The sequence below is a fragment of the Podarcis filfolensis genome, assembly GCF_964270895.1.
Source record: "Podarcis filfolensis genome assembly, chromosome: 1".
Taxonomy (NCBI): domain Eukaryota; kingdom Metazoa; phylum Chordata; class Lepidosauria; order Squamata; family Lacertidae; genus Podarcis; species Podarcis filfolensis.
The window spans coordinates 72939460-72966451 of record NC_139604.1 but is presented as its reverse complement, the minus strand read 5'-3'; the positions used below and the strand labels follow the sequence as shown (position 1 = coordinate 72966451).

The following is a 26992-nucleotide window of genomic DNA, read 5'->3' as shown; positions in this document are numbered from 1 at the left end:
GACTAGTATCTCTTGCAAGAGACAACACAAGAGATACTACTCTAGGAACAGTGCTCCTCAAGGAACATTTCATAGTTTCATGCACTGGATATAGCAGCTATGTTAGTCACTAGCAGGTGGCTTGGAGGAATCATAACCAGACTTCAGCCATTTTATGAAAAGAACTGTTGTTCACAAAGTGCTGAATGTTGAACCCAGCAAGAGTCATGTAACATCAATTTTCCAGAATCTGCACTGCTGCTTATATGCCACTCGGACTTATAAGGCCCTGAAATAACTTAGAATTTAAATACTTGAAAGAGTGCCTTTGAAATATCTGCTAGCTTGAACCTTGCAATGTTGTAAACTCCTGGTTTTATCTAATGTTTAGTGACAAATAGTAACTTTATTTTTTATTGTGGGAACAGGCCCCCCCCCCCCCCGGTGATCATAACTGGATGAAAGGCAGTCTTTAAATGATTCAGATAAATAAATAAAATCTTATGAAAATCTTATTCTCCCATTGACAGAAAATCCCTGGTACAGTGGTACCTCGGGTTACATATGCTTCAGGTTACATACGCTTCAGGTTACACACTCCGCTAACCCAGAAATAGTGTTTCAGGTTAAGAACTTTGCTTCAGGATAAGAACAGAAATTGGGCTCTGGCGGCACAGCGGCAGCAGGAGGCCCCATTAGCTAAAGTGGTGCTTCAGGTTAAGAACAGTTTCAGGTTAAGAACGGACCTCCGGAACAAATTAAGTACTTAACCCGAGGTACCACTGTATGTGCTATGGTAAGATGATTCTTATACCAGAAGTGATGGCTCTTATAACATACCTACAGTGGTACCTCTGGTTACGAACTTAATTCATGCCGGAGGTCCATTCTTAACCTGAAACCCTTCTTAACCTGAGGTACCACTTTAGCTAATGGGGCCTCTCGCTGCTGCTGCCGCACCACCACCACACAATTTCCGTTCTCATTCTGGGGCAAAGTTCTCAACCGAGGTACTACTTCCGGGTTAGCGGAGTTTGTAACCCAACGTGTTTGTAACCCGAGGTGTTTGTAACCTGAGGTACCACTGTACTATGTTCTTATGATGTACACAGACCTACCTAAACAGGTTGTGAAATCTTTCTTCAGAATAGAGTGAGATAAATGTGTTTCCTGGGTCAAGAGAAAAATCCCAAGGGTTGTGATTCCTCTCCCTACCCAACTCACATGAAGGTCATAAATATCGGTAGGCAGGCCAGAAGTTTGTATCTACTTGGTGCCTTAAAGATGCTAAACAACAGGAGAGTTCTCAGCCTTTTCAGCAAGAAATGCTTTTTTTGGGGGGAGGAACCTAAATCAACCACAGAGGCATTATAAATCCGCTTCATTAGTGTTAGCTACATGATTTGTGTCTGAGTGAGTGAGTTACTGCTCCTCTTCCCTTTCCTATCTTAGATAATAGCTTGCCACAACAAATTGTTTTCCTGACACCTGTGCAGGCTTCCTAACGCTCATGTTGTTTCACTTCTGCATTCTCAGCAATGGGGCAAGGGAACTTTGGAGAATTAGCAAACGCTGAGGGAAAAGTTTTGTCAGTATGTTATATAAATTTACAAATAAGAATGCTTTTCTGTGTTATAATATTGTTTGGTATGTGAATGGTTAACTGAGGTAAAAAAAATGGTTGGTAGTTGGTAAATGGTTGGAAAAATCCCAGTTAGAGATAAATTGGGATTTTAAGGTACAACTACATGTGTGGCTTTCAGCTGGTAACCTACCAAGAAACATTTGAAGCTCATACAGAAAGAGGAACTATCTATTGCCTGGTCTATAAAAGCAGTCCATTGCTTTTATACTAGACAGTGGAGTCAAACAGAGAAAGAACCTAGGCTATTGCCACTGCTAACAGTGATCACCACTATAAAAGGTCTCTTCCTGAAGGTCAAATAGCCCGCCACCTTTCTCAAGCTACAAATAGGGTTGAGGAATTTGAGAGACCATTTGCACACAGCTCTAATATCTCTGCTCTTATTTTGTTTGTTCCATCAACACAGCCATTTGGGTCAAATTCCATGGTGTGTTTTTTTTGCTATCCAGCGCTTCAGCATAGAGGATTTACAGTTTCATAATTTACTTGTAGGCATAATTCTTTTTGGCAGTCAGTAGGTTCCAGTCAAGTCCAGGATGATCAGATCTTTTTTTTTTTTAAGCAAATAATACATAATAAACGGTCCAACATAATATCTGCATGCCTAATGGAAAAGTCAGTAAATTAGAATTACAATTAGAAGTAAAAAATAATAATAATGAACTGAAGTACTTTTGAAAGTTCGTCAACATTTTAAGATGAATTTCTCTTCCTACATACATTTTTTGTACATAATATTGTCTTTTACACACATTTTTGCAAAGCAGCTCTCCACAATATAAGAATTTAACCAATTTAAGCATTTTTCATGCCTTTTTGTGCACATCAATTGGCTGGAAAACTCTTCAGCAAAATTTGGATAGTGCACATTTTGGTTCACATGTTGATTTGCAAAGTGTGAATTAGTTACATTCCCCTTTAAATGTAAATTGAATTAAATTTCTCCCTCATCCCTAATGCAAGGCCATAGAAAACTACCCATTTACAGAATCCAGTTTTTCTCTCAGGAAGCGAAACATTTGAACCAGCAACAGAAAATTGCTTAGGCCAATGCTAAGCACTAAACTGAAAAATGGTCTATAAGACTTTCTGCAAACCTTCTCTAAAGAAATATTTACTCTTTCAACTTATGAACTTTGAAATAGAAGACACACAAGCAGAGCTGTCCACTTGCAGTTTATGGGAACTCTTATAAATTGCCAATAAGAACATATTTGCAGGTTCAAACACATAACATTTCACATTAAGCAAGTTATTTGTTTGAGGACAGAGAAGGGTCAGGAAGAAAGCTACACAGCATAATGGCAGGAGGTAAATGAAATATGAAGCAGGGTAAAAGGTGGACTTTATAGCAGGGGTAGCTAACCTCTGATCCTCCAGTGATGTTGGACTTCAGCTCCCACAGTCCACATGATCAAAAATCAAGGATGGCAAGAGATATAGTCCAACATCTGCTATATACAAAATTTCATTTTAATTATTGCTTAATTAGTGTATCATTTCCTTTATTTTTTAGGAATTCCATTTATTCTATGAGCTGTTCAAATGATTTTATATCCACAGACAATCGAACATTTTCTTACATGGGAAACAAGGTACTCTGAGGCAAGGTGAAGTGACTGTCTTGGGTGGCAGGTTCCACAAGGGTAGCAGATTACAACAGAAATATTTATTACCTCCTTGTTCCTGATGTAGATCTAATTCCTTATTTAGAACTAATTTGCAGCCAGTGCTACCTGGCCTCTAAATACTTCACCAGCTGAAGTTTCTGAACTGTCTTCAGAGACAGCTCCATGTATAACACATTGCATAGACTTTCCTTGCCACCAACCAAAAATGATGGAAGCCACCAACCAAAAATGATGGAAGTTACTCCGTGCCAAGGCTACCTGAGCCTCAAGTGAGCAAGTGGATCCAGGAGGACCTCCATTATTTGCTCCTTCATACGTGCTCCTTCAGAGGGAATGTAACCCCATCAAGAGCAGGCAACCTCCCATTTATCCAGTTTAGAGAACCACCCACTAACAGTGCCTCAATCTAATCTGGATTGAGCTTCAGTTTATTGGCTCTCATTCAGTTTTACCGAGGCAAGAATTAACAGCTCTTATATGTCTGCTTCCTACAAAAATTCTAACCTGTCTAAATGAGAGTCTGTTAGGGTCCCACGGTATTCCTGTTTCAGAGAGTGTAATGACAGCTATCACCTGAACAAGTGGCCCTGGATAAATATGCCCTTATATATGCCCTGTAATTGTATTTCTGGAACATTTCCTATGAGTTTTACATGCATGAAGATAATGCATACGAAGACATGAAATATATATTATTATTACCCTTTTGGAACATGAATATTTCTCCACTGATGCTGCAAGCACTGATGTGATTTTAATATCACCCTACAGGACAACAGTAACAGCTACTTTATGATTTCTATGATTTATTCCTAATATTGACAGCTTTTCTATATTTCAGAAAACAACAGTGCCACCTATTGCTTGAATGAGTAAATGCATTTGTTTTTATACAGCCAATTTCAAATGGGTACTGTTTCCTGCTTCAGTCCTCTTTCTTTAGGACTGTACACAGACATTAGTTTTTCAGGTTCTTGACAGTGGGAGGGACTCTTTTCAATTGGATTATTGTGGCCTCCAGTAAGCCTTGAATGGATATTAGTTTATTTTAAAATACGATGCCTTAAGAATAAGTAATTAAAATGAGAGGAAATGAACTCCAGGTGAAGTTAAGCACTTTTGAGGTCCATCAATTCATTCATTCATCCATTCCAATGTATGTGAGTGCATACATGGAATGGGACTGTCTAGCCACTTTCTCCTTGCTGCAGCCCATATGTCCCTCTCAAGCTGCTCCTGAGGATCAGGGAAGCCTCAGGAATGACATGGGATGTGGCATAGATGGCTGCAGCTGGGAGGGTAGTAATGACAGACTTCTCCTAATGCAAGCAGGAGCCCCTCTGGATCTAATCTATTGATTTTAAGTCTATTTCCTGTAACTTGAGCCCATCAGATCAAGTCCTGCCCTCTGGGGCAGAAGAAAACCAAATCTTTGACCTCTTCTATGTAAAAGCCCTTTGGGCCGCCTCCCATCACAACCTCATTTTTTTTCTTTTCCAAACTTAAATACAGCCAGTTCTTCCAACCTTTATTCATATGATGTTTTCCATATCTTTGAAAATCTTTGTTGTTTTCTGAACTGTTCCAGTTTGTGAATAACCTTTGTAAAGTGAAGCACCCAGAACTGGACACAGAACTTCAAATGAGGGTCTGACTGGGTGATTTGGAAATTATTGGTTGGATCCAGACTTGGCCTTCCAGAAACAAAAGGCTTTTCTTTCCACAGACTGATGTTCAGCTGCAACCTTTCCAAAAACCTTTGCAATTTATTAACACACACACCCCAATGCTATACTTGTGTATTTGGCTGTTGTTGTTTTTTCTTCACCTAAAAGCAGAACTTTGCATTTTTCTCCAGTTAAACTTCATTTTGTTAATTTTGGGTCAGCATCCTATTCCAGCAAAGCCATTTTGAATTTTATTCCTATTCTGAAGGGTTCAACTTTTTGTCATCTGCAGATTTGAGAAGGATTTCCTATGCCCTTTTATCTAAGTCACCATACCATTGAAGATAATGTTAACTATATATATATATATATATATATATATATATATATATATATGAGAATGGGAAACACTATATATATATATATATATATATATATATATATATATATATATATAGTGTTTCCCATTCATCCTAAGTAGGAGAAACAATTAAAATGTCTTCAAATTGTAAGCAAAAAATAATAAGAATATTATTAATTAAATTCATATACTGCCCTCCATCTGAAGAATGCATAAAAAACTGAATGGAAATTATCCCTGCAGCCTAATAGCTGCATCCTAAACATTCCACAAATGATTTTTTTTTTTTTGGATTACCGACTGTGTTTTATCATTTAGGATTACTTACAGACATTCATCCACATTGTATTCTACTTTTTCAGTAGCTTCTTTTTCTTGCAGCTCTTCCATAACCTTCTTCTCTTCAAATTCCACTGTAGCTCTTTCAACAGATAGTTTGGCCCCAACAACAATGTCATTCTTGACTTCTAAAGCAAGATCTGGAGAAATGTATGCAAGAATGCTTGGCCTTAATTAAGTTACAGAAGAGGTTTCTTATTTACGATGAAAATTCTTACAAGGTGAGCTCTAGTGTTCATGATTATAGAGGCCCATGAAGACAGCTTTCCAGCATAGTCTCTTCAGCAAAGAATGACTAAACACAATGCTTTACCTCCATATGCACTCCTATTTCTTTTTGTTATTATGCTGCAAACGTGGTTTGAATTCTCCAAACCAATTCAGCAATCTATGCCTGGCATATAGGACAAAGGCACTATGCTCTTCCCTTTGTAATTTTAGTCCCTCCATTCAGAAGCACTAGCTGTAAGAACGGCATCCGCTATGCCATCTTCAGAATACAGCTGATATTACATACTTCATGACAGTTTCCAAACTGGAACTTTGTAGTTATGTTCTATCATATACAAGTTGGACTGAACCTAAAGGGGGAATTGTTCTACTGTCAGGTAGAACATTGTTTTGGGAACAGTAACATAACAGTTAATTTAAAAAATGTGGTTACGAAATAACCACAGTGAGACTCTTCCAGCCAACGTTAAGCACTTCTGAGAGCCATTGGGTTCAATATTGCAAATTTAAACTTAACTAACAGAGCAATCAACCACCACCACCTCAAACTTTTTCCAGGGATTGGATTGTGCTGAGCCATATCTCTAATTAGCTCTGCTGGCTGAGCTGACCTCCCACAGCTGACACAAGCATCACTCTGTTGGAACAAACATTCCCCTTCTGCCCACTGAATGTGCAGGTGAGCAGGAGGCCTACAGGTGCTATCTCCACCAGCAGAATCCAGAGGAAAGTTTTTCCAAAGTTGGGAGACAGCAGCGCTGAGGCAGTCCCAGATCCTCTGGTTCTCAAGCTGATCTCACAGGCCTGATCTGGACCCTATAGCTGCACCAGCTTGGAGCTGGTGCAAGGATTAAGCCAAATGGTCTGCTCCCCTCCCTACTCAGCTACCAAGAATAGCAGGGTTGAAGATGTGTGACTGGAATGTGATGGAAAATAATAAGATTTTGGAACACAGAAATAAAGAAAATCAGAAAGCCATCAAAACTAGCACATGGGGGCCCACTTGAATTAAATTATATAATTTGGTATTTGAATGATTGGCATTAATAATTGTATTATAAATTGGCAATGTTATAATGAGGCTATTGGAATGTAATTGAAAACTAATAAAAATTTATCCACAAATTATTTTTATTCACATATATTAAGTGTACATTTTGCAAAAATAGCATAGACAGCAATCTGCTCACTTGTTGTGTTTCGCATGGCACAGTAGGCACGAATAGCAGTTATATCAGATGCTAAATTACTAAGCTGGAGACGTTTCTTCTGCTGAGTCATAGTCCAGTATGGATTAATCCATTGCTCTCCACAGGAAACATAAATCTGTTCCAAAATAACAATAATTTATTGTTATAATAATAATAATTTATTATTTGTACCCCATTCATCTGACTAGGCTGCCCCAGACACTCTGGGTGGCCTCCAGCACACACAAAAACATAGTCAAACATTAAACCTTAAAAAGCTTCCCCATACAGGGCTGCCTTCAGATATTTCCTAAATGTTACAGAATTACTCCTTGACATCTGATGGGAGGGCATTCCACAGGGCGGGTGCCACTACCAAGAAGGATCTCTGCCTGGTTCCCTGTAGCTTCATTTCGCACAGTATGGGAACCACCAGAAGGCCTTTAGTGCTGGATCTCAGTGAGAGTTTGAAGCACAAATCACAAGCTGTAAACCTTCGTTACAGGTTGTGGTTTATCTGGAGCAAGACAAACCACAAGCCTGGGTTTGGATGACAGCAAACCATGGCTTTGCTCACAGCAGCAGGAGGATGGGAAGAAGAAAGCAGCCGCAATCGTGATCCACCTGGAGCAGGAACTGGCAAGCCACTCCAGTATCCCTGCCAAGAAAACTCCATGGACAAAGACAACAGGCATATAAAGGTTATGATGCTGGAAGATGAGCCCCTCAGGTCGGAAGGCATCCAACATGCTACTGAGGAGGAGCGGAGGACAAGTACAAGTAGATTCAGAGCTGATGAAGCGGCTGGGCCAAAGCCAAAAGGTCGCTCAGTTGCAGATATGCCTGGAAGCGAAAGGAAAGTCCAATGCTGTAAAGAAAAATATTGCATAGGAACCTGGAATGTAAGAACCATGAACCTGGGTAAGCTGGATGTGGTCAAAAATGAGATGGCAAGAATAAATATTGACATCCTGGGCATCAGTGAACTAAAATGGACAGGAATGGGCGAATTCAGTTCGGATGACCATCATATCTACTACTGTGGGCAAGAATCCTGTAAAAGAAATGGAGTGGCCCTCATAGTCAACAAAAGAGTGGTGAAAGCTGTACTGGGATGCAATCTCAAAAATGATAAAATGATCTTGATACAAATCCAAGGCAGATCTTTTAACATCACAGTAATCCAAGTTTATGCACCAACTACTGGTGCTGAAGAAACTGAAATTGACCAATTCTATGAAGACTTACAACACTTCTAGAAATGACACCAAAAAGGATGTTCTTCTCATTATAGGGGATTGGAATGCTAAAGTAGGGAGTCAAGAGATAAAAGGAACAACTGGTAAGTTTGGCCTTGGAGTTCAAAACGAAGCAGGGCAAAGGCTAACAGAGTTCTATCAAGAGAGCAAGCTGGTCATCACAAACACTCTTTTCCAACAACACAAGAGACGACTCTACACATGGACATCACCAGATGGGCAGCATCGAAATCAGATTGATTATATTCTCTGCAGCCAAAGATGGAGAAGCTCTATACAGTCAGCAAAAACAAGACCTGGAGTTGACTGTGGCTCAGATCATCAGCTTCTTATAGCAAAATTCCAGCTTAAACTGAAGAAAGTAGGAAAAACCACTGGGCCAGCAAGACACAATCTAAATCAAATCCCTTATGAATACACAGTGGAAGTGAGGAACATGTTTAAGGATTTAGATTTGGTGGACAGAGTGCCTGAAGAATTATGGATGGAGACTCATAACATTATACAGGAGGCAGCAACGAAAACCATCCCAATGAAAAGGAAATGCAAGAAAGCAAAGTGGCTGTCCAGTGAGGCCTTACAAATAGTGGGGGAGAGAAGGCAAGCAAAATGTGAGGGAGATAGTGAAAGATACAGGAAACTGAATGCAGATTTCCGAAAAATAGCAAGGAGAGACAAGAGGGCCTTCTTAAACAAGCAATGCAAAGAAATAGAGGAAAACAATAGAATGGGGAAAACCAGAGGTCTGTTCAAGAAAATTGGAGATATGAAAGTAACTTTTCGTACAAAGATTACCATAATAAAGGACAAAAGTAGTAATGCCCTAACAGAAGCAGAAGACATCAAGAAGAGGTGGCAAGAATACACAGAGGAATTATACCAGAAAGATATGGATGTCTCGTACACCCCAGGTAGTGTGGTTGCTGACCTTGAGCCCAACATCCTGGAGAGTAAAGTCAAATGGGCCATAGAAAGCACTGCTAATAACAAGGCCAGTGGAAGTGATGGTATTCCAGCTGAACTACTTAAAATTTTAAAAGATGATGCTGTTAAGGTGCTACACTCAATATGCCAGCAAGTTTGGAAAACTCAGCAGTGGCCAGAGGATTGGAGAAGATCAGTCTACATCCCAATCCCAAAGAAAGGCAGTGCCAAAGAATGCTCCAACTACTGCACAATTGAACTCGTTTCACACGCTAGCAAGGTTATGCTTAAAATTTTATAAGGCAGGCTTAAACAGTATGCGATGTTTCCCTGTAGTGATGTATGGAAGTGAGAGCTGGACCAGTGATGTATAGAAGAAAGCTGGACCATCGCTGAAGAATTGATGCTTTTGAATTATGGTGCTGGAGGAGACTCTTGAGAGTCCCATGGTCTGCAAGAAGATCAAACCTATCCATTCTGAAAGAAATCAGCCCTGAGTGCTCACTGGAAGGACAGATCCTGAAGCAGAGACTCTAATACTTTGGCCACCTCATGAGAAGAGAAGACTCCCTGGAAAAGACCCTGATGCTGGGAAAGATTGAGGGCACAAGAAGAAGGGGACGACAGAAGACGAGATGGTTGGACAGTGTTCTCAAAGCTACTAACATGAGTTTGACCAAGCTGCGGGAGGCAGTGGAAGACAAATGTGACTGGCGTGCTCTGGTCCATGGGGTCATGAAAGTCAGACACGACTAAATGACTAAACAACAACAACAACAAATGGTTCAGCATAGCATTCCATGTGAACCATGTCAAAACCAAAATACTCTGGTACTTTGATTTTTTTATTATTATTTTAAAAATGCTTTATGAGCCAGATTTGTATATTAAACATTTTGTAGGCTGCTTTGCGAAGGACTTTTAAAAAATGGAATATGAATTTCTTAAATAAAATCTCTTTAAAATAAAAAAATACAACTATTACTATGGAAACTAAACAGCAACCAAAATCAATCAATCAATCGTATTGTGAAATCTTCAGCTGAGCTTACACTCTGAACAAAATTCCAGATATTTCTCAGTTTCTGCATTGGACTTACAGTACTATAAGCCAAAACATTCCAGGAGTTCCTGTTGCAAATACCTGAGGCTGGAGCATCTGCAGTTAGCAGAGTACAAAGGAAAGCTTCAGGAGAAAACAATAGCAACAATTTTATACCTTTAGCAAAGTGCAATGCAAATGTAACAAAGAAAAATGGAATTTTGTATTTGAATAAAAATGGTTCATATTTAAATACTATTTTTTTACTAAAAAAATGAAGCTAAATAATTAAGACCCTTGAAAACCACCATACTTGGCAACAAAATCAGAGAAATAGATCACATAGAAAATTAGTAATTAATTCTCCTCAGCTTCTTTAAGGTTTATACCCAATGAATATTGCTGAACTTGGGAAGTATAATATGGTTCTTTTATTACATAATAAAATTTAAACACCAATCTCTAGGATAAAAAGGAAATAGTGACTCAATAAATATTAAAATAAAATGAGCCACACTTTTAGCATTGTCAATAGTTCACTAAAATGGCAAGTAGCTCTTTTGCCTTCAGTGTTGAAATAAATGTCTGTTGATGACAAGAAGCACTTTTTGTTCATCTGTACATGTGATTAGATATTATCCCACTTTACCAGAAGGGAGAAAATAGGATTTTTCTTGCCATGCATGTCCTATTCTGGGGAAAGTAAGGAGGGTATTTAAAGTCCTTATTAACGAACTATATATACTACCAGCTCACATTGTGGCTTCCCAAAATTGTTTTTTCATAGAGCTCAGGAGTCGGGATGAACAAATCTGTCAGTTTCTCATTTTTACCATCTTAAATTCAGTTTACATTTCTGCAGCGATTTGCTATTTTAAAAACCCACCATGAAAAACCAGTATTTTAATGTGAATTTCTCCTCATTAAACACCTTTTTGTATGCAGTTCTGACAAATATACACATTTCTGCAAGCCACTTCCCCTAATACAATGCATTTTTGTGTGCTAGAGGCTCTCTTTGTTTCTTTCCCAAAGACTTTATTAGAGAAAAAGGTGACTAGGTTGACCCTGGCTAAAGGGTGAAGGTTCCACTAGAGCAGCAACCTATACAACCTTTTTATACCTACCACCCACTAATGAATCTTTCTTGATGGTAAAATTTCCTTACCGTCCACCAGTGCTCGATAGAAGGAAGATTCAGCTTGTGCCATACTACCCACCTAGAATCCTGAAACACCCACTAGTGGGTGGTAGAGACCAGGTTGACAACCCCTGCACTAGAGGGTGCTCCACAGCTTAATCAGTAAGCAGTGCAGAGGTTTCTGCAACCATTGCGGGTAGGGTGCTTCTTGAAGAAATCTGTACAGCAGCTACTTGGGTGTTGGTGCATACTTTCACACACAGTTAAAAGTGAACATCCTTGCCTCAGCTGATGTGGCCTTTGGCTGGAGAGAGTTGGCTGCAGAGAGTTATTCATTGGTAGAACACCCTATATACCTGAGAACCCATTCACTAGGCTACTGCTTTTCTATATCACAGTAGACTGTCTTCCTTGCTCTCGCAGACAAAACAAGTTTCTTGCCACACATGTCCTGGTCTGGGGGGAATAAATAAGGTGTTCTTTGGTTCTTTCTGCTAGACAACAAGTCATATGTAAAGTATACAAAGGTTCGCAAGATTGAAGTGCTGTTGGTTTATGTAGTCTCAACGGATTTCTTTTTCCCAGGGTTGGCATTGTTTGTTTCATTGATAACAATTTAGCTTTTAAGGAAGGATTTGCTGCTCTTTCCAGTTCCGTCTGCCCAGTCTGCTCTGGGAACCCCTCCTGACGAGTGGGAGGGAATGATCCTAAATTATTCTAAATCCCACCCTTGTTATCCCAGAGAAGTCAGGATTTTCAATTATTTCTTTTGCCCTGTATCCTGAGCAAAATGCCAAATGCAAATTAAGCCCATTTTCAATTTTATACTCTCTTTCATTTTCCAGACTTCAAACTTTGTTTCCAAAGTCTGCTTTCCCATTGCAAGAGTTCTTTCTTTGGGTTTAACTCAATGCCAAAAGGGTATTTTTTTTGTCCTATTACTAATTGCAATATTCATGGGGCATAACACAACCATAGCTTCAAGCAGTGTTTGGAACGATACGAGTAGGATGTGATTCATCATTATCTGCTCATTTTATAGGAACAACGCTTTCTGAAGAAGCACTAATGCCTCTGATTTCATTTTCATTTTTTTTTCTTACCAGCTGATCTCTCTCCAAGTCTTCCAAAAGACAGATTTCGACCCCCTTTTCAGTGAACAGTCTTCTGGCAGCAAAAGGCAAATTCAATGCCATGGTGCACCTTTTTAAATAAGGAAAACGTGTATACAGTATACGGCTCTGTTTGCATTAAGTTTTCAACACTTGAAGGGATTGAAGTGGCACATTACAAACAGGGCAACTGTACTCTTCATTAGAAATATCAATTAACCCAGCACTGCTGTAACCTGAAGTGTAGTTTATCCTGTTGATGGCTTAGGAGTCGTAAGTCCAAGCATCACAGGGGAGTATTTATGAAGTAAAGTGGAAATGGTTCCAGGTTTGGAAATAACTAATCCTGTCTACAGGGAGCAATTTCAAGACTGGTGATTCCTCAGCTGCACAGAATGGCAGCACAGCATCTCTGCAGAATGACAAAGACAGTGAGTGCTCTTCCACAGCCACACCAGGCTGATGTACCAGTTTTATTGGTGACCACTAGATTCCTTGCTTTATAATTCCTGCTTTTAAAACCCAATGGTTGCGTTTGAGGGTGGTATTTTATGGCAAATATTATTACTGTCTGAATTTTGTATGGTTATTTTATTGTGAGCTGATATGGTCAAGGGGACAGCTAATTAACAAATAAAAAAGAGCAATAATTAGGAACCTGGCAAGGGAAGGTATAAGGTGAGTGAACAATTTCACAGCAATGAAAGAAAGTTTCACTATGCTTCCTGCATATTGAAGGGAAGCATGAATGCCTTTCAAGCCCCTTTGCCTACAAAACACGCCTCTCTAAATGTGTCAGGTGCACTGAAAAAGTTATAAGCTACCGTTGTTGGCATCCATCTGTCTCTGGAGACAATGGAGGAGTGGGCCTTTGGGGTGAAGTCAAACGGTTGGAGAGTTACAAGCCTGGATAGCCTATACAGTATAGGCAACTGTGTCATTCTCCACTCCTAGCCTTGGCATATCAGCAGCCAAGCTAGTGCCAGATATTGCTAGCCTACAACTGCCATATCCAGGACGTTCTCAATAGCATCACCACAATTTTGGAGTGTCCTTCCCTAACAGAGCAGGCTGTCACTGACCCTGACGGGTTTCTTGCACCAGTTTAAATGCATCTGTTTACTCAGGCCTTTGGTTAAACTAGTTATGAGGCTGGCAGCCTGCCTTTGCTGACCATGTTTAATGTTGTATGTGATGTGGTTTGTGATACCAGTTTTACTATAGACTATGTATTCCATATCATATTTAATTCCCTTTAGGATGTGAACCACCTTGGGAGGGCTGCATATTCCTGATATACAGCTATACTAATAAATAAAGAAATCACCAGCCCTGCCCAACAACATCTAGAGAGAATTGAGTTGGCTATGTGCCTTAGCACTCGAGTGTTTACATATCTAAATTGGGGGGAAATAAAGATTGTGATGTGGGTTTACTTACCGTTCCAGAAAATGCTGGAATTCTTTTTGGTGTATTTTCTTTTCTGAATCAGCATCACCGTTTGCCTTCGGGAGTCTCTTCACTTTCTGTTTCCTTCCTGGATCAACTTTTCTAGAGGAAAGTAAAGCATGTTGTTTGAATGATTTTTCTAACCAAAAGAACTTCCAAGAGAGTAAAAACATCCTGCTTTGTAGTTTGCAGTGCAAGTCTGAAAAAACATGAAACACAGCTACACAATCTCAGCAGACAAGGCAAATCTGTGCTGTTTCAACCTTTTGATGTTTGCCATCCTCGGCTCCTTTGGGAAGGAAAGGAAGGATAGGATAGAAATTAATTAAACAAACAAACAAAATATTCACTCTTCACTCCACATCTTATTCCTCGTGGCATCAATGTTCACAGCCATGACACTAGCTTGATCATTATAAGAAACACTGATGCTACAATGCTACGAGTTATTTTCCCTTTCACATGGCGGAAATACACAGCACCACATATATACGTTTATTTGTACTTCTTAAAGTACCTGAATCCTTCCTAACCTACTTCATATGTGTAAATTTTCTACATTTTCATAAAGGAAATGTGCAGAAACTACACAAGGTTGAAATGAAATGGCCTCCAAAATTTAGCACCCTATTTGGAGTGGGTGTGGGGAAAACCTTTTGAAATTGGTTTTCCAGGGTTTGCTCACCCCAGTGGCAAACACCAATTCCCTGCCTTTTTTATTGTAAAAAATGAAGGTTTATCACCAGCTGTGATAGCAAAGCTAGCAGCAAAAGCAAGAGCCCTTCTTCACAGCTACTAGCTTGGCTGCCATCGCCACCCTTGCTCACTTGACACAACACCATTCCAGTAACATTTGGGGATGGAAAATGGTGGCACCAATTGGGAAGAACTGCTGCATCTACCACCATGGACCACAGCAAAACAACAATGTCTCCTGGTTAACAAAAAACTTCACTGACACTTGCTGCCTGAATAGACATCCTACCACCACCACCACCAAAACCATTTGAAAAATGTATACGCAATGATTGCATATACCGGTACATCTATATCAATAGCTGGAATCCATAGAACCGCGCAACTCACCCTTCATGGTCAATAGGGCAGCTGTTCTCCATGCCATTTGGCAATCTGATTTTTTTTAAAAAGCAACTTTCTAAACACTTCATGATATGTCATGAAGGTCAGTTGTTGAAAGGAAATACAACACCCCACTGGGCATGTCTAAAGACACTGAGTATGCCTGAAGTTTTTCTTGGGATCCTACTGTGCTTACATGAAATAAATGCGATATGTATATCACTTTTACATCAAGCTATATGGAATTTATATCCTATGTCCTACACATTTGAAACAGACTCCAGTGGAACAGGGATCAGACAATCTTTCTGTCCTAATTCTCTCCTTCCAACATGAGATCAAACTGACAAACAGTGGAGAAGTGGCAGCAATAACACCAGTGTTAACCTATAATTGACTGCGACCGCACCTACAGTTGGGCTAAGTTCCTAAAGTCTGATTATGGCCTCATTCTGGCACCAGGCACATACCTGTATTAAGCCCAGCTCTTTGTTGCATCAGCCACGGGGATCACAACCCACACCCCAACCCCAACTCTCTTAAATGACCTAAATTGGAAATTCAACAACTTCATAAAAGCTAGTTTGGTTTGAGGAACTTCAGATCTAGAGGAAGAACTTTTTAAAAAGCTGATACCATTCATTAAATTTCTCTGTAAAAAGATCTGAACAATTTTAAGAACAGCATATTCACATTTTAGATCTGGCAGAGGGAGAACTAATTATGAGATGTATGCGTCAAAGATTTCAATTTCAGGCTTGACTTTACTTTGAAGATTATTTTTTTAACTTTATCATTTTTGCAGGCAGCTCAGTGGACAGCCGATCTGAATGCTACTCATTGTTCAGTGATGTATGAAGTGTATTTAATCAATCTGAAAAAGTAATATTAAACCATTATCAAAAAGTATCAGATGTTCTAAAAACCTTAAAAGAAAGGTCAAAAGGTGACATCTCTGCTAACAATGTGAGAAACGATGTATTTAACTTATTCTTTACATCAAAGCTTTTCACTGCTATATGAATATTCAAAGTCCTGTTATATAAAATGAACATACAAAATCTGCTCTTTCCAAGCATAATGTTCACTGTTTTCAAGCGGTTTATCCAAATAGATATAATTTATATTCACAGATATGTTGCATCCAACAAATATGGAAACAGCATCAAGTGAAACTCTGTGGGAATTATTGTGCAAAAAGGCAAGCTATGTGTCCGTAAAAGTTCTTTACAACCTTGTAATCTGCTAGGGACATGATTCTAAATCATTCCTGTAATTTATATACTTCAGGCTATCTCCAGTTGTCTTCCTTCCATTTTTTTACATGTTGAAAACAGAAAAATGTGCTACCATTAGAATGTTACCATTGCAAGACCTACTGGAAGGCACATTCCCATCATTACCACAAGAACTGGATTACCTAGTGCACATCTAGCCTTAATGCATGCCAGACATTTAAAACTCATCTTGTCCCTTGCCAAAATGAAAAGTGTAGTTTGCCTAAGGGTGCTAGGAATGGTAACGTTGTAAGGGGCAAATTGCATTTCCCAGGATTATGAGGGAGGAAAATGTGCTTTAAGTATACGGTGGTCTTAACCCCTATCTGTTGGGTTGTACACACTCCATTCTTAATCCAGTGTGATGTAGGCAGACAGCAACCTGTTGCTAATATGGGTGCATATCCAATAAGGATACAAGTAACGTGTAAGATTGTGATTCAACACTCAGATCTTCCCTACTTGATCAGAGCAACTGCAGACAAGTTTCTTCAGTAATCCTGGTGATGCATTTATGTATGTATGTATGTATGTATGTATGTATGTATATGATGCCCTTACAGAAAACATTAGGGTGATATACAACAATATAAAAACATTTAAAACTATATGACACAGTCATTAAAAGGGTTACATTATTAAAGTGGCAGGACCATGGCAAGAGGATAATATTCACCCTACCTACTTCCAGATTGCTCCTCTCTTCCCATTTGAAGCAAAGTCCAAGTTCTGTGTATGCCTTGCTGTGTGTATGTCAGGCTGATGGCCACCTGAGACAGTTGCATGGTTGCCACAGAGGCCTGAACTGGACCCAAGGCATCTTCAGTGTAGATGCTGAAATCGCCCGGCACAACTGTCCTGGGTTCTTCTAACACCATGTTTGGAGATAATTTTGGCCAGCTTGGCTGAGGCGGCTGTTGGGCAGCAGAGCGGATAGTACACCAACAGCATCCCTAGCTTGTCTCTTTGTCCCAGCGCCAGATTTAGACCCTCATTTTCTGTTCCAAAGAGAGGTTTCCCGGTGATGGAGCGTGAACTCCTGTGGACCACAGCAACTCCCTCAGCCCACCCCTCCAGTCTGGCTTGGCATTGCACCAAATACTCAGTTGGGCAGAGATGGGTTAGGTCTGGCTCTCCTTGCTTCCTCACCCAGGTCTGCCTGCTCATTCACAACTAAATCATGGATTATCATTTAACAATATCACCACCAGACTTTTAGGCACAGAGGTAGAGCACCCAGTGTATCAAGCATAGATTGGGGCTTGGTGAGGGGAACAGGATGTAAGCACCTGTAATCCTCCCTTTGGCATTCCCTCCTTCAGCTGTGCCTGTTCCTCTCCTCAATCATAGAGATAGGCTGTGCTACTGTGTCCCCTTCAAGATCTCTTCTTGCCAGGCACCTTCTGCCTGAAATCCACTCACTTGAAGATGGTCACAGGTGCTCAGGCAAACAAAGAACCCAGTCACAGACCTATTATTGCCAGTACACACTAAAAGGGCACCTCACAGCAATTAATCTCCAGCTGAACTTCTTTCACAGGCATTCTCCATCCCATCATCCGCCTGGGACACTGGACATAAAACGTCCAATCCTCCCACCCTAGGGATTCCAACTCCCAGGGTCCCAATGGTCTCCTATGTAAGGCCAAACAGCACATCTAAGCCTCATATAGCGATACAATGCAAACAATGCTCCGAGGAGGAGTAAAAAGGGTGGCGCCCTCACCTCTAGTCTACCTCCAATGGGACAACTCCCTTTGGTGTGTTCCTCCAGGGTCACCCAAAGGGCCTTCTAAATGCAAACTGCTCTCCTTTGATTGCAGAAGGGGATGGCAATTAGGACAACTCCAGATATTAAAAATCAAGCTTGCTCTTCCCAACTAGACAGGGGAAATTAAATAAAAACCCAACTGGCTTGCCAGTGGATAAAAAAGGGAATGGGTAAGTCAGGTGCTTAGACTCTCTCTTCACTTTCCAGCAATCACTCACACACCAGGAGCCACAGAAGATCTCAACAGCATCCTCCTATATGATAATTCCATAGCATCTCCAAAGAAACAGGTGGGTGGGTCCTATAAGCTCATCCATGGTATCAAGTAGTGAGCTTGAAAGCTTGTTGTGATAACATACTAGTTGTAGTGGACACATGGCTGCCAAAATCTGCACAACCGCAGCTGTTAAAAAAGTGCCAGAATTTTTATGATGGCCTTGTAGTCAGTCTCCAGGTGGAGATAACATTCACATGAGCATGGCCAGCCCAGTGGTATCATACACTTTGAAATGTAACCACAGGGAACTAAGTCAGTGTTCAGAATGAGTTTTCTTTACCACCACAAAGTAAAATAGATGGCTACTTCTGGAGGTTGGCAACTTTTCAAGTATAAAGTTGAAAGCAGTAAAAGATTTGGAAATTACAAATTACAAAAACTTTACTGTGCTCATTAGATTATGAAAATTAACTATCATTTTCTTACTGTTTTTTAGCCACAGTTGTACAGTCGGGTCCAAGAACAAAGATGGCTTTGCTTTTGTCCTGTTCTCCATTTTTCAAAACCCTGAGCCTCAGAGGCATATAGCTGTCTGACTTCTTACTAGTAGGTTTCTTCAAGGGAGGGCTGTTTGGAATCAGCAAGCCTTCAATGGGCCAGTCAAAAGCCTTTCAAAACATAAACAAAGCGTTTATTCCATTTATAAGAATTACAACGATACAAATAACAGCTAAGAGTGACCAAATAACTTCACACATACAGTATGTATGCCAATTCAGGATCTCCATATTGCAGGGCTAGGGAGTGGACTGACACTATGAGAATAAGGGCTTGCTGGAGGCTGTTTAGTTTAATTTTAAAGTATATAAGCTAGTCTTCAACCAAAGGTTGAAGGATTGAGATAGGGAGTAGGGAACTGAAGGATCAGTTATATCATAGAGGATCATTTTATGGAACACGGAAGGAAATCTTCACCCTAAACTGTCTTATGGTACAATCCAAATCCTGAGTCCATTCGGCTGATTGTTGGCATCTATCTGTCTTGGGAGACAGCGGAGGAGTGTTTCTTTGGGGGTAAAGTCAAACTGTTGGAAGGTTACAGGGCCTGCTGTGACTGTAGAGACGGATATGGGAGAAACATGTTTTGTTGCAGCATCTGGCTGTGCTTGCAGATGCACCATGGCGTTTCTTTTGAGTTAGGATACAGCACATTCTCCCAGGCCCTGCTCTGGTGGAAGGGTGCCCAAGCCAGTGGAAATCAATCAATCCAGCATTATTTACCTCAAAAGGGAAAAAAAGAGATGGGTGGGGCATTGGTCAGACTACTGAGAGCCTATAGCCACTACTGTGTGATTGGGCACAAGAGAATTGCTCTGCCCATTGCACTGGCTTGATTAGACAATCCTACATGCACTGCAACCTTAATATTTAGAAGGGAATATTTTTTGTACATTCAAATTTGCTTAGACAGTTTACTCAGTTGAGAACAAGAAAAAATACTGTGCATGTGCTGACCATAAGCATTTACATCAGACCATGAATGTATGTAACAAATTAGTAGCAAAAGAAATGTTTTAGGATTGGTTTCCTGGCATATGGAACTAAGCAGAGAAATCAGCAAAATGACACTTGGCCTCTGTTAAAATGAATTTAATGAAAAGAATTACGCACAATGGTGCATATATTCTGGATAATCAGAAAAATAAGAGTTTGCTGGGGAGGAGAAAGGAGAGGGTTAGGTGTGAGGAATGATCAAATTCATGCCCAGTGAAACTCTCTGGATTGTGATCTTAGTAATTATATACGTCATTTCTAATATGCAATGAACACAGTAAATGTTTTTCACACTATTAGTGTGTATCTGCGAGTGTATATTTTAAATGTAAGCATAAAGATATGCCTTTTAAGTGTACTCAAATAGCTGTGCACATATCTGCACATGTGTGGGCTGCACTTTACCAAATTACCTGGTTTAGTTCTCCATTTGGAAGCACAGGCCACATATAGGTCAACTTATTCCACAAAGGATTGTCCACTTTTGACTGTTTCCACTGACCAGGCTTACTTGTTCCTCCATGTTTAATGGCCCACCTGTAACGGAACAAAAGGAGTCTATTTTCTTATCTGAAGTATCAGCAATTGTCTTCTTAACAAATATTTTCTGACTGCGAGCAATTCTTGAGCAGCTAAATTGTAACTCCTTTGATTGGATTCTCTTAGATCTAGGACATTCCCAAGTTGATGTCATAATATCCATGTTTGAGCCTGATATATATATATATATGCACTTGGCTGCTCTGTTGGGCTTTTTTCCTCCCTCTGCTGGCTTTCATCTTCATTACTCCTGCTTAGTTAATTTAATAGATACTGATTTGATTGTTTTTCTATTTTAGTCTTTTACAATGGATTTGGATTTTATTGCTAGTTGCTTCTTTTGATTCAGAAAGGCAGGATACATGAAATCCCAGTCCAGCTACATTTGGTCCATAACCATGAACGAGCTGGAATGAAACTGAAGGAAGTCTTGGGTTCCTTTGCTCCCTGTTCCTCCTGTTGTTTCTCTATGCTGCTGGCAGGCATACCTATTATCAGCATTCAGTTTCACTTCCCCAAAATCCTAGTTTGTTATACAAATAAATAAATAAAACAGGTTCGTTTTTTTTTTAAAAAAGCCACATTCACAGCCCATTGCTTGAAGTTGTCTTGTTTGAATTATATGATCAAGGAATGAAGCAGGTAGAAGGATTCCTGAAAATGTACTGATTTTAGAGATGGGCAGCATGGCAGCAAAGTGTGAGATATGACCATACTTAGTGCCATTTCTCATTTCTTTTGATCAAGCAGCTACACACAACACACACACACAGACCATTCCTCCTCCTCTCTCTCTGCCAAATGAGAGGAATGCTGTTGCTTTCATGTCCTTATCAGCTTCCTTGAGGCATATCACTGGCCACCATCGCATGGAGACAAGTGACTTGCCCTAAGCCACAGACTGAATACAAGGCAGAGGTGGGGTATGAGACCCAACCACTCTTTTGGTATTGGATTCGCTGCTGTAATGCAATGCACATTTCACAAACAAAACAATTTAATTTCCAAGCCAGAGCATTGCAAATTGATTCTCCTTGAATTAGTTTACCATCAATTCATTACCTCTCAGATCACACTCCAATTAACTCCTCTTCAATTAATCCCCAAAGGACTAATTTCCCCTCTGCCCTCCCAAAAAGAAGGGCATTGAAACACACACACACACACACACACACACACACACACACACACACACCATAGCCAACAAATGCAGCCCTATCCTCTTCTCTGCCTGTCTCTTAATAAAGAGGTGTGGTGGGAGGAAACTACAGGGAATAACCTTGTCTGTGCTTTATAGTGACACAGAAATAGAAGCACCTACACAAAGCAGAGGCTCAGTATATAGCATCTTGATTTTAAAGTGCTGGGTCTCTTCTCTTCCACCCCCCACCCAGGGCAGATGTCAGTGCAAAGCACACTGCCTAGCTAGAAAACTCTTGGTGATTTAGTTCCTTTTATTTTAAAGATAAAGACAACTATTTTCTTTCCTTATAGAACTGTGGGAAGGGAGGGGGGGTCACTGCCATCCTGTTGAACAAAAGACTCTTGGGGATCCAGTTGCACATCAGGAGACTTGTGGGAATTCTGCTAGGTCTTGGGCACTATTGTTGATGAACATTTGCAGTGCGCACCACACGGCTTTTCCTGAAAGAGCGATTAAGCTGCCAGGCTTCAACGCAGTATGAGTTTTAATAACTAAGTTCAAGCCCCCTGAAAACTGTGTTTTATAAATGAAAAGCTGACAATCTGTGAGCTGCATTGGCATAGGTAACAATATAATGACTGTATAAGTGCCTAAAATGAAATCTGTCCTTAGTGGCACATTCTATTCTCTTTCGGTTTCTGCCTGTGTTTTCAAATAGCATCTGTAATTTAAACCCAACATTTCTCGTTTGCAGCCACTAGGTGGAAACAGCGATTTGTGGAAGTACAATTGAGAGGCATTTCTTTTGAAAAGCTGCATCACATTTAATTCTACTTAATGTTATTTTTTCCCTTTTTTTATTTCAGACAGCCCTAACATAATTGCTTCCCCCCCCCCAGATGTCTCACGAAGAAGTAAAATAGAACTCCTTGTGCCCCAGATAGCTGTCAAATCTCTCTTTTTCAAGCATGCGTGCAAAGGACAAGGCAAGGCTAAAAACAAAGTGACATACTTTTTAACCCCATAATCAATAGGTATGCGATGACTCTCTGTGATTATAAAGAAGCAAAGGAAACACTAGCTATATAGTTTCATCTGAAGTTATCTGGACTGCTGTGATTTTGACTGTTTTCTATCCCTTGTTTATATTTTGCAATGTTTTACTGACTGCTCTGATCTTTCTGGTGCAGTAAAGTGGGATATATATTTGATTTTAAATAAATAAATATTACCCAACATTTTACCACTTCTGACTCAATATGTACAAATCTCAGTGCTTACTGTATGCTGTTGAACTTGTATGCCCTGCTGAATAATTATAACTTTATCAGAAAAGCAAAGAAATCTGTAAGGATAAATTGGGGGGGGGGCATTCTAATTATAGTACAATCCCATGCATGTACTTAACAGTAAGTCCCACTGTGTTCAGTGGGTCTTGCTCTCAGGACAGTTTGCATAGGAGTGTTGCCTTATTTCTATTTCCACTTAATTGTTTGCGGCAGTCTCCGCAATTATGCAAAAATGCGGCCACAAATGGTGTTCACTATGAAACTGCCCTAAACTTTCATGAGCATTAAGGGCTGCTAGCTCATGAGTAGAAATTATCATACTTAAATATAAGTCCCTGCTGAATAATTATAACTTTATCAGAAAAGCAAAGAAATCTGTAAGGATAAATTTACTAAGATCCTGAAGGATTGCAATATTTCAAATCATGACAATTAGAGTTATATCTGGCTATAGAGTACATTCATTTCCGCTTTTAACTGTATTTTTAATGTAATGGAAACTAAGGTGTTGGTTTACTATGGCCTGCGCATAATGTATATGTCACAGCTGGGCCACAAAGAATGTTAGCAAAAGGCAGACTACTCAATCGCATTAAAGAATTCTACAAAAATCAGAAGCAATTTGTCCATCCAGGAAGTGTGGAAATCACAGATGGACCCAGTATAGATTGCATGCCACCCTTCCAATCTAATAACATATTTTTATTTTACAATATTGTTGCATGAAGTGAGCAATTACCCTTCAGTCATTGGGAAGGAGGTTAATCACTCACTGACTGGAATGGCTCTATATATTCTGAGATGCTGCAGCTTCAACTGTGGGTTGTTCTTGGCCAGGCACTGTCCCTGGAAAATGATGTTATATATTGGAGAACAACTTACAATGGTATGGAAAGGACAATAGAAATATTGTGGTCTTCTCAATATTGCTTCATAGGACATATAGCTCCATAGCTGTGAAAATGCATTTCTCTTGAATTTTCTAATCTTGCAAACCCTTACCCACAAAGCTTAGTAGTCCTTCCTCCCACTTGCTAAGGGTTCACCTAGGAGTGGGAAAAGGGCTCACAGCCACCCAATGCCCAAAATACAACTGTCCTCTCTTAAGTAGTAGAAATGATGGAACTGACCCTGACTGAAAACTGAGAGGAAAGAAACAGGGTGGCAATTTATGTTATCTTCAAGCTGAAGAACAATTAAATAGCAGGCAGTCTGGACAACTGTGTTAGGTAGGAAAAGTTTCAGAGGAAAGGCAGCTTGGCACAGAAACATAGGATTGTAGAGTTGGAAGGGAACCCGAGCGTCATCTTGTCCAACCCCCTGCAATGCAGGAATCCGGTCTACAACCATCCCTGAGTGGACTCAAACCACCAACCTTCTGGTTAACAGCCAGACACACTGACCCATTGCGCCATGATGAGTGTAGGTAGGAAAACAGGTAGCGGTTCAAGAAACAGGAGGATGTCACAATGCAGTCTTGTGCACGGGAAGCTAGGGTTTGGGGCAAGTTGTTCAGAGCTACAACACAGAAACAGGTGACACAAGGTGGGGACTTGTGTCTTGTGTCATTTGGCCCTTTCTTCAGCACCTCCAGCTTCTTGAGCAGCTTCTTTGTCCTTTTTGCCAACTCGACAGCATGAAACAAACACCCTTCCACACTTGGGTTCAATTGCCATGATGCTTCAAAGGAAATCTCAGTGTATTAGTGAAGACATTTTTCCCCCTCCTTTTGTCAAAACATTCAAGCAAGGGAAGGCCTGTGTTTCAGTACAAGCTTCGCATGTAGAAGGTCTCAGCATGTTCAGTCCCCAGAGGGTAGTACTGGGAGAAACTTCAGCTGAAGCCCTGGAATGGCTGCTTCCAGTCAGCCTAGACAATACCAAAGTAGAAGGCAGGTTTCTATGTTTCTAAAGTACTATTTTTTCTTCCCATTTTCTAAAGGAGTTGTGGTTTGTAGATGGAATTCAACAAACAAAATACAAAAGAGTTAAAGGAATGGAGCTTTTTTAAAACTTAAAATTAAAGCTGACCTTTTCTGTCTTCTATCAAGTAACAATTACATTGTCTTAAATCTCATAATGAAATAAAATGAAGTGCAATATGTAATCTGAGCATGATATTCTACGTAATAATTACCTTGGTGAACACCAGCCCAAATCAGCATGCTTCTAATAAACAGGTAGGGGGGGAAATAGCAGATTTGCATACTATTACTGACAAGGACAAATAGTGTTTCTCTCATACATTTTCTTCAAGAATATTGTGGCCCATTTGCATTATTTATCTTTGGTAGAAATAGGCTACCATTATCAAAGCAGGACCTGCCCCCTTCCTCTCTTCAGTTCTTTGAATCCTGCCCCTCTTACCAGCACTATACCAGACCCCTGTTAGATTTTTTAAAGAGCTGCTACAACAGACTGTATCTCCACTGCACAGGTATTTCCTCTGTGGACTATCTTTTAGCAGCAATGTGTAGCACTACTAATACTCAGTAAAAAAAATTGTAAAAAATTTGGTGATGGTACTTACATCTTGAGAACTTGTAAAATGTTTCTCCTACCCTGCTCTCCATATTCCTGTGCCCTCTCCTTTATTTCATACCCTCCAACATTTATCTGATGAAAATAGGGACGTCCCATTCCATAATGGTAATTTTAATAATTATAGACATCTTACTGGGTTGCCCCAGCCACTCTGGGCAGCTTTCAGCATATATAAAAACATAATAAAACATGAAACATGAAAAAACTTCCCTATACCAGATTGTCTTCAGACAGGTCAGGGATTGGATAACTCTATACCCTCCAACATGCATCCAATGAAAATAGAGACATCCTAAGAAAAAGTGGGACATTCCAGGATCAAATCAGAAACTGGGATCGCTTCTCTAAATCAGGGATGTCCTTGGAAAATAAGGACACTTGGAGGGTCTGTCATTCTCTGTTGAGTTTATGATGACCTTTTAATTATAAAGTTGATAATAAAAATAAAAACACAATAAAAATGGAATTGTTTAACATTTTATAAATGATGTTTATTAATTTGAGTTTCAAAGACTTTAAAAATTAAGACTGGTGCCAGTCCCTGTCACAAAATGGCTACTGTGGGATGTGTTGCATAACAAAAAAAAAATGTCTGCTGTTGGGGTGTGGCCTAGCACAAAATTAGAAAGAGCAGAATCATTGGTGCTTGCACTTGCCCTTCCTCAGGCTTATCAAGGAAAGTCAACACTATGTCCTGCTGGTCCTGTTTGTAGCAATCACACCAAAATGATTTTCCCATATACTTAACTTGATAGTTTTGTTATCTAATAACAGCAGGGTATCAGGGAAAGTACATAATAGGGCCATCCCCATGCTGTCTTTCACATGCAAAGAACCCATGCAAACACTCACAATACATATACAGACACACATGCATCTCCCTGTCTCTCTCATTTACCTCAAATACATACAGTCACACATTTATGTATCCCTCCCTCCCCCCTACCATATTTATACATACCTCCCCCTTTCTCTTTCTCTTTCTCTTTCTCTCTCTCTCTCTCTCTCTCTCATACAAAACACCTAAGAACCTAAGAATCAAGCCAGTGGTCCGTCTAGTCCAGCATCCTGTTCTCACCGTGGCCAAATAGATGCCTTTGGGAAGCCTGCAAACAGGACATATACACCACACATTTTGTGTAGTCGTTTGGTCGTGTCCGACTCTTTGTGACACCATGGATCACACATAGATATCTCCTTCTCTGTCCAAGTGCAACTCTCCCCTCCCCTCACAATACATACATTGTTTTCTCTCATATGCAGATAGACAACATACAGATCTCTTCCTCCCTCCTGGCATGCCTGAGCATGTGGGGATACCCCACACACTGCTCCTTCTTTCCCTCCCCAAACCATATTTTAAAAGCAAGCCCTAGCACAGGATTGTCCTAGCAGAACTCCCAGCTTGGTTTTGCCACAGATTTTAATGTGTCCTTCTCATTTGTTTGTGGGGAGGTTAGGGTGATATTTCATTTATTTGTTTAGGTTCGTCCTACTTGTGGTTGACATGCTAAGCCAAACCATGACTTGCATGTTTTCAATAAGACCTATTTCGGTTTAGCATTGGGTATGAACAAGGGCAATGGGGGCACTTCTTTCCAACCCTG

The 26992-nt window shown here is 40.1% G+C and overlaps 1 protein-coding gene across 9 annotated transcripts in view; it reads right to left on the bottom strand.

Moving 5' to 3' along the window:
- Positions 1–26992, bottom strand: part of DCDC1 (doublecortin domain containing 1) — a 246272-nt gene that overhangs the window by 38483 nt on the left and 180797 nt on the right. For all 9 annotated transcript variants that reach the window (XR_014544058.1, XM_083597408.1, XM_083597406.1 and 6 more), the window contains exons 20-25: positions 20283–20406; positions 18802–18983; positions 13962–14072; positions 12513–12612; positions 7044–7179; positions 5612–5762 (exon numbers count right to left, since the gene is read on the bottom strand). Coding sequence is in view for 8 of the 9 variants with exons in the window: in XM_083597408.1 (XP_083453534.1) it covers positions 5612–5762; positions 7044–7179; positions 12513–12612; positions 13962–14072; positions 18802–18983; positions 20283–20406 (804 nt within the window). In the remaining variant the exon portion in view is untranslated. The remainder of the gene's footprint in view (positions 1–5611; positions 5763–7043; positions 7180–12512; positions 12613–13961; positions 14073–18801; positions 18984–20282; positions 20407–26992) is intronic.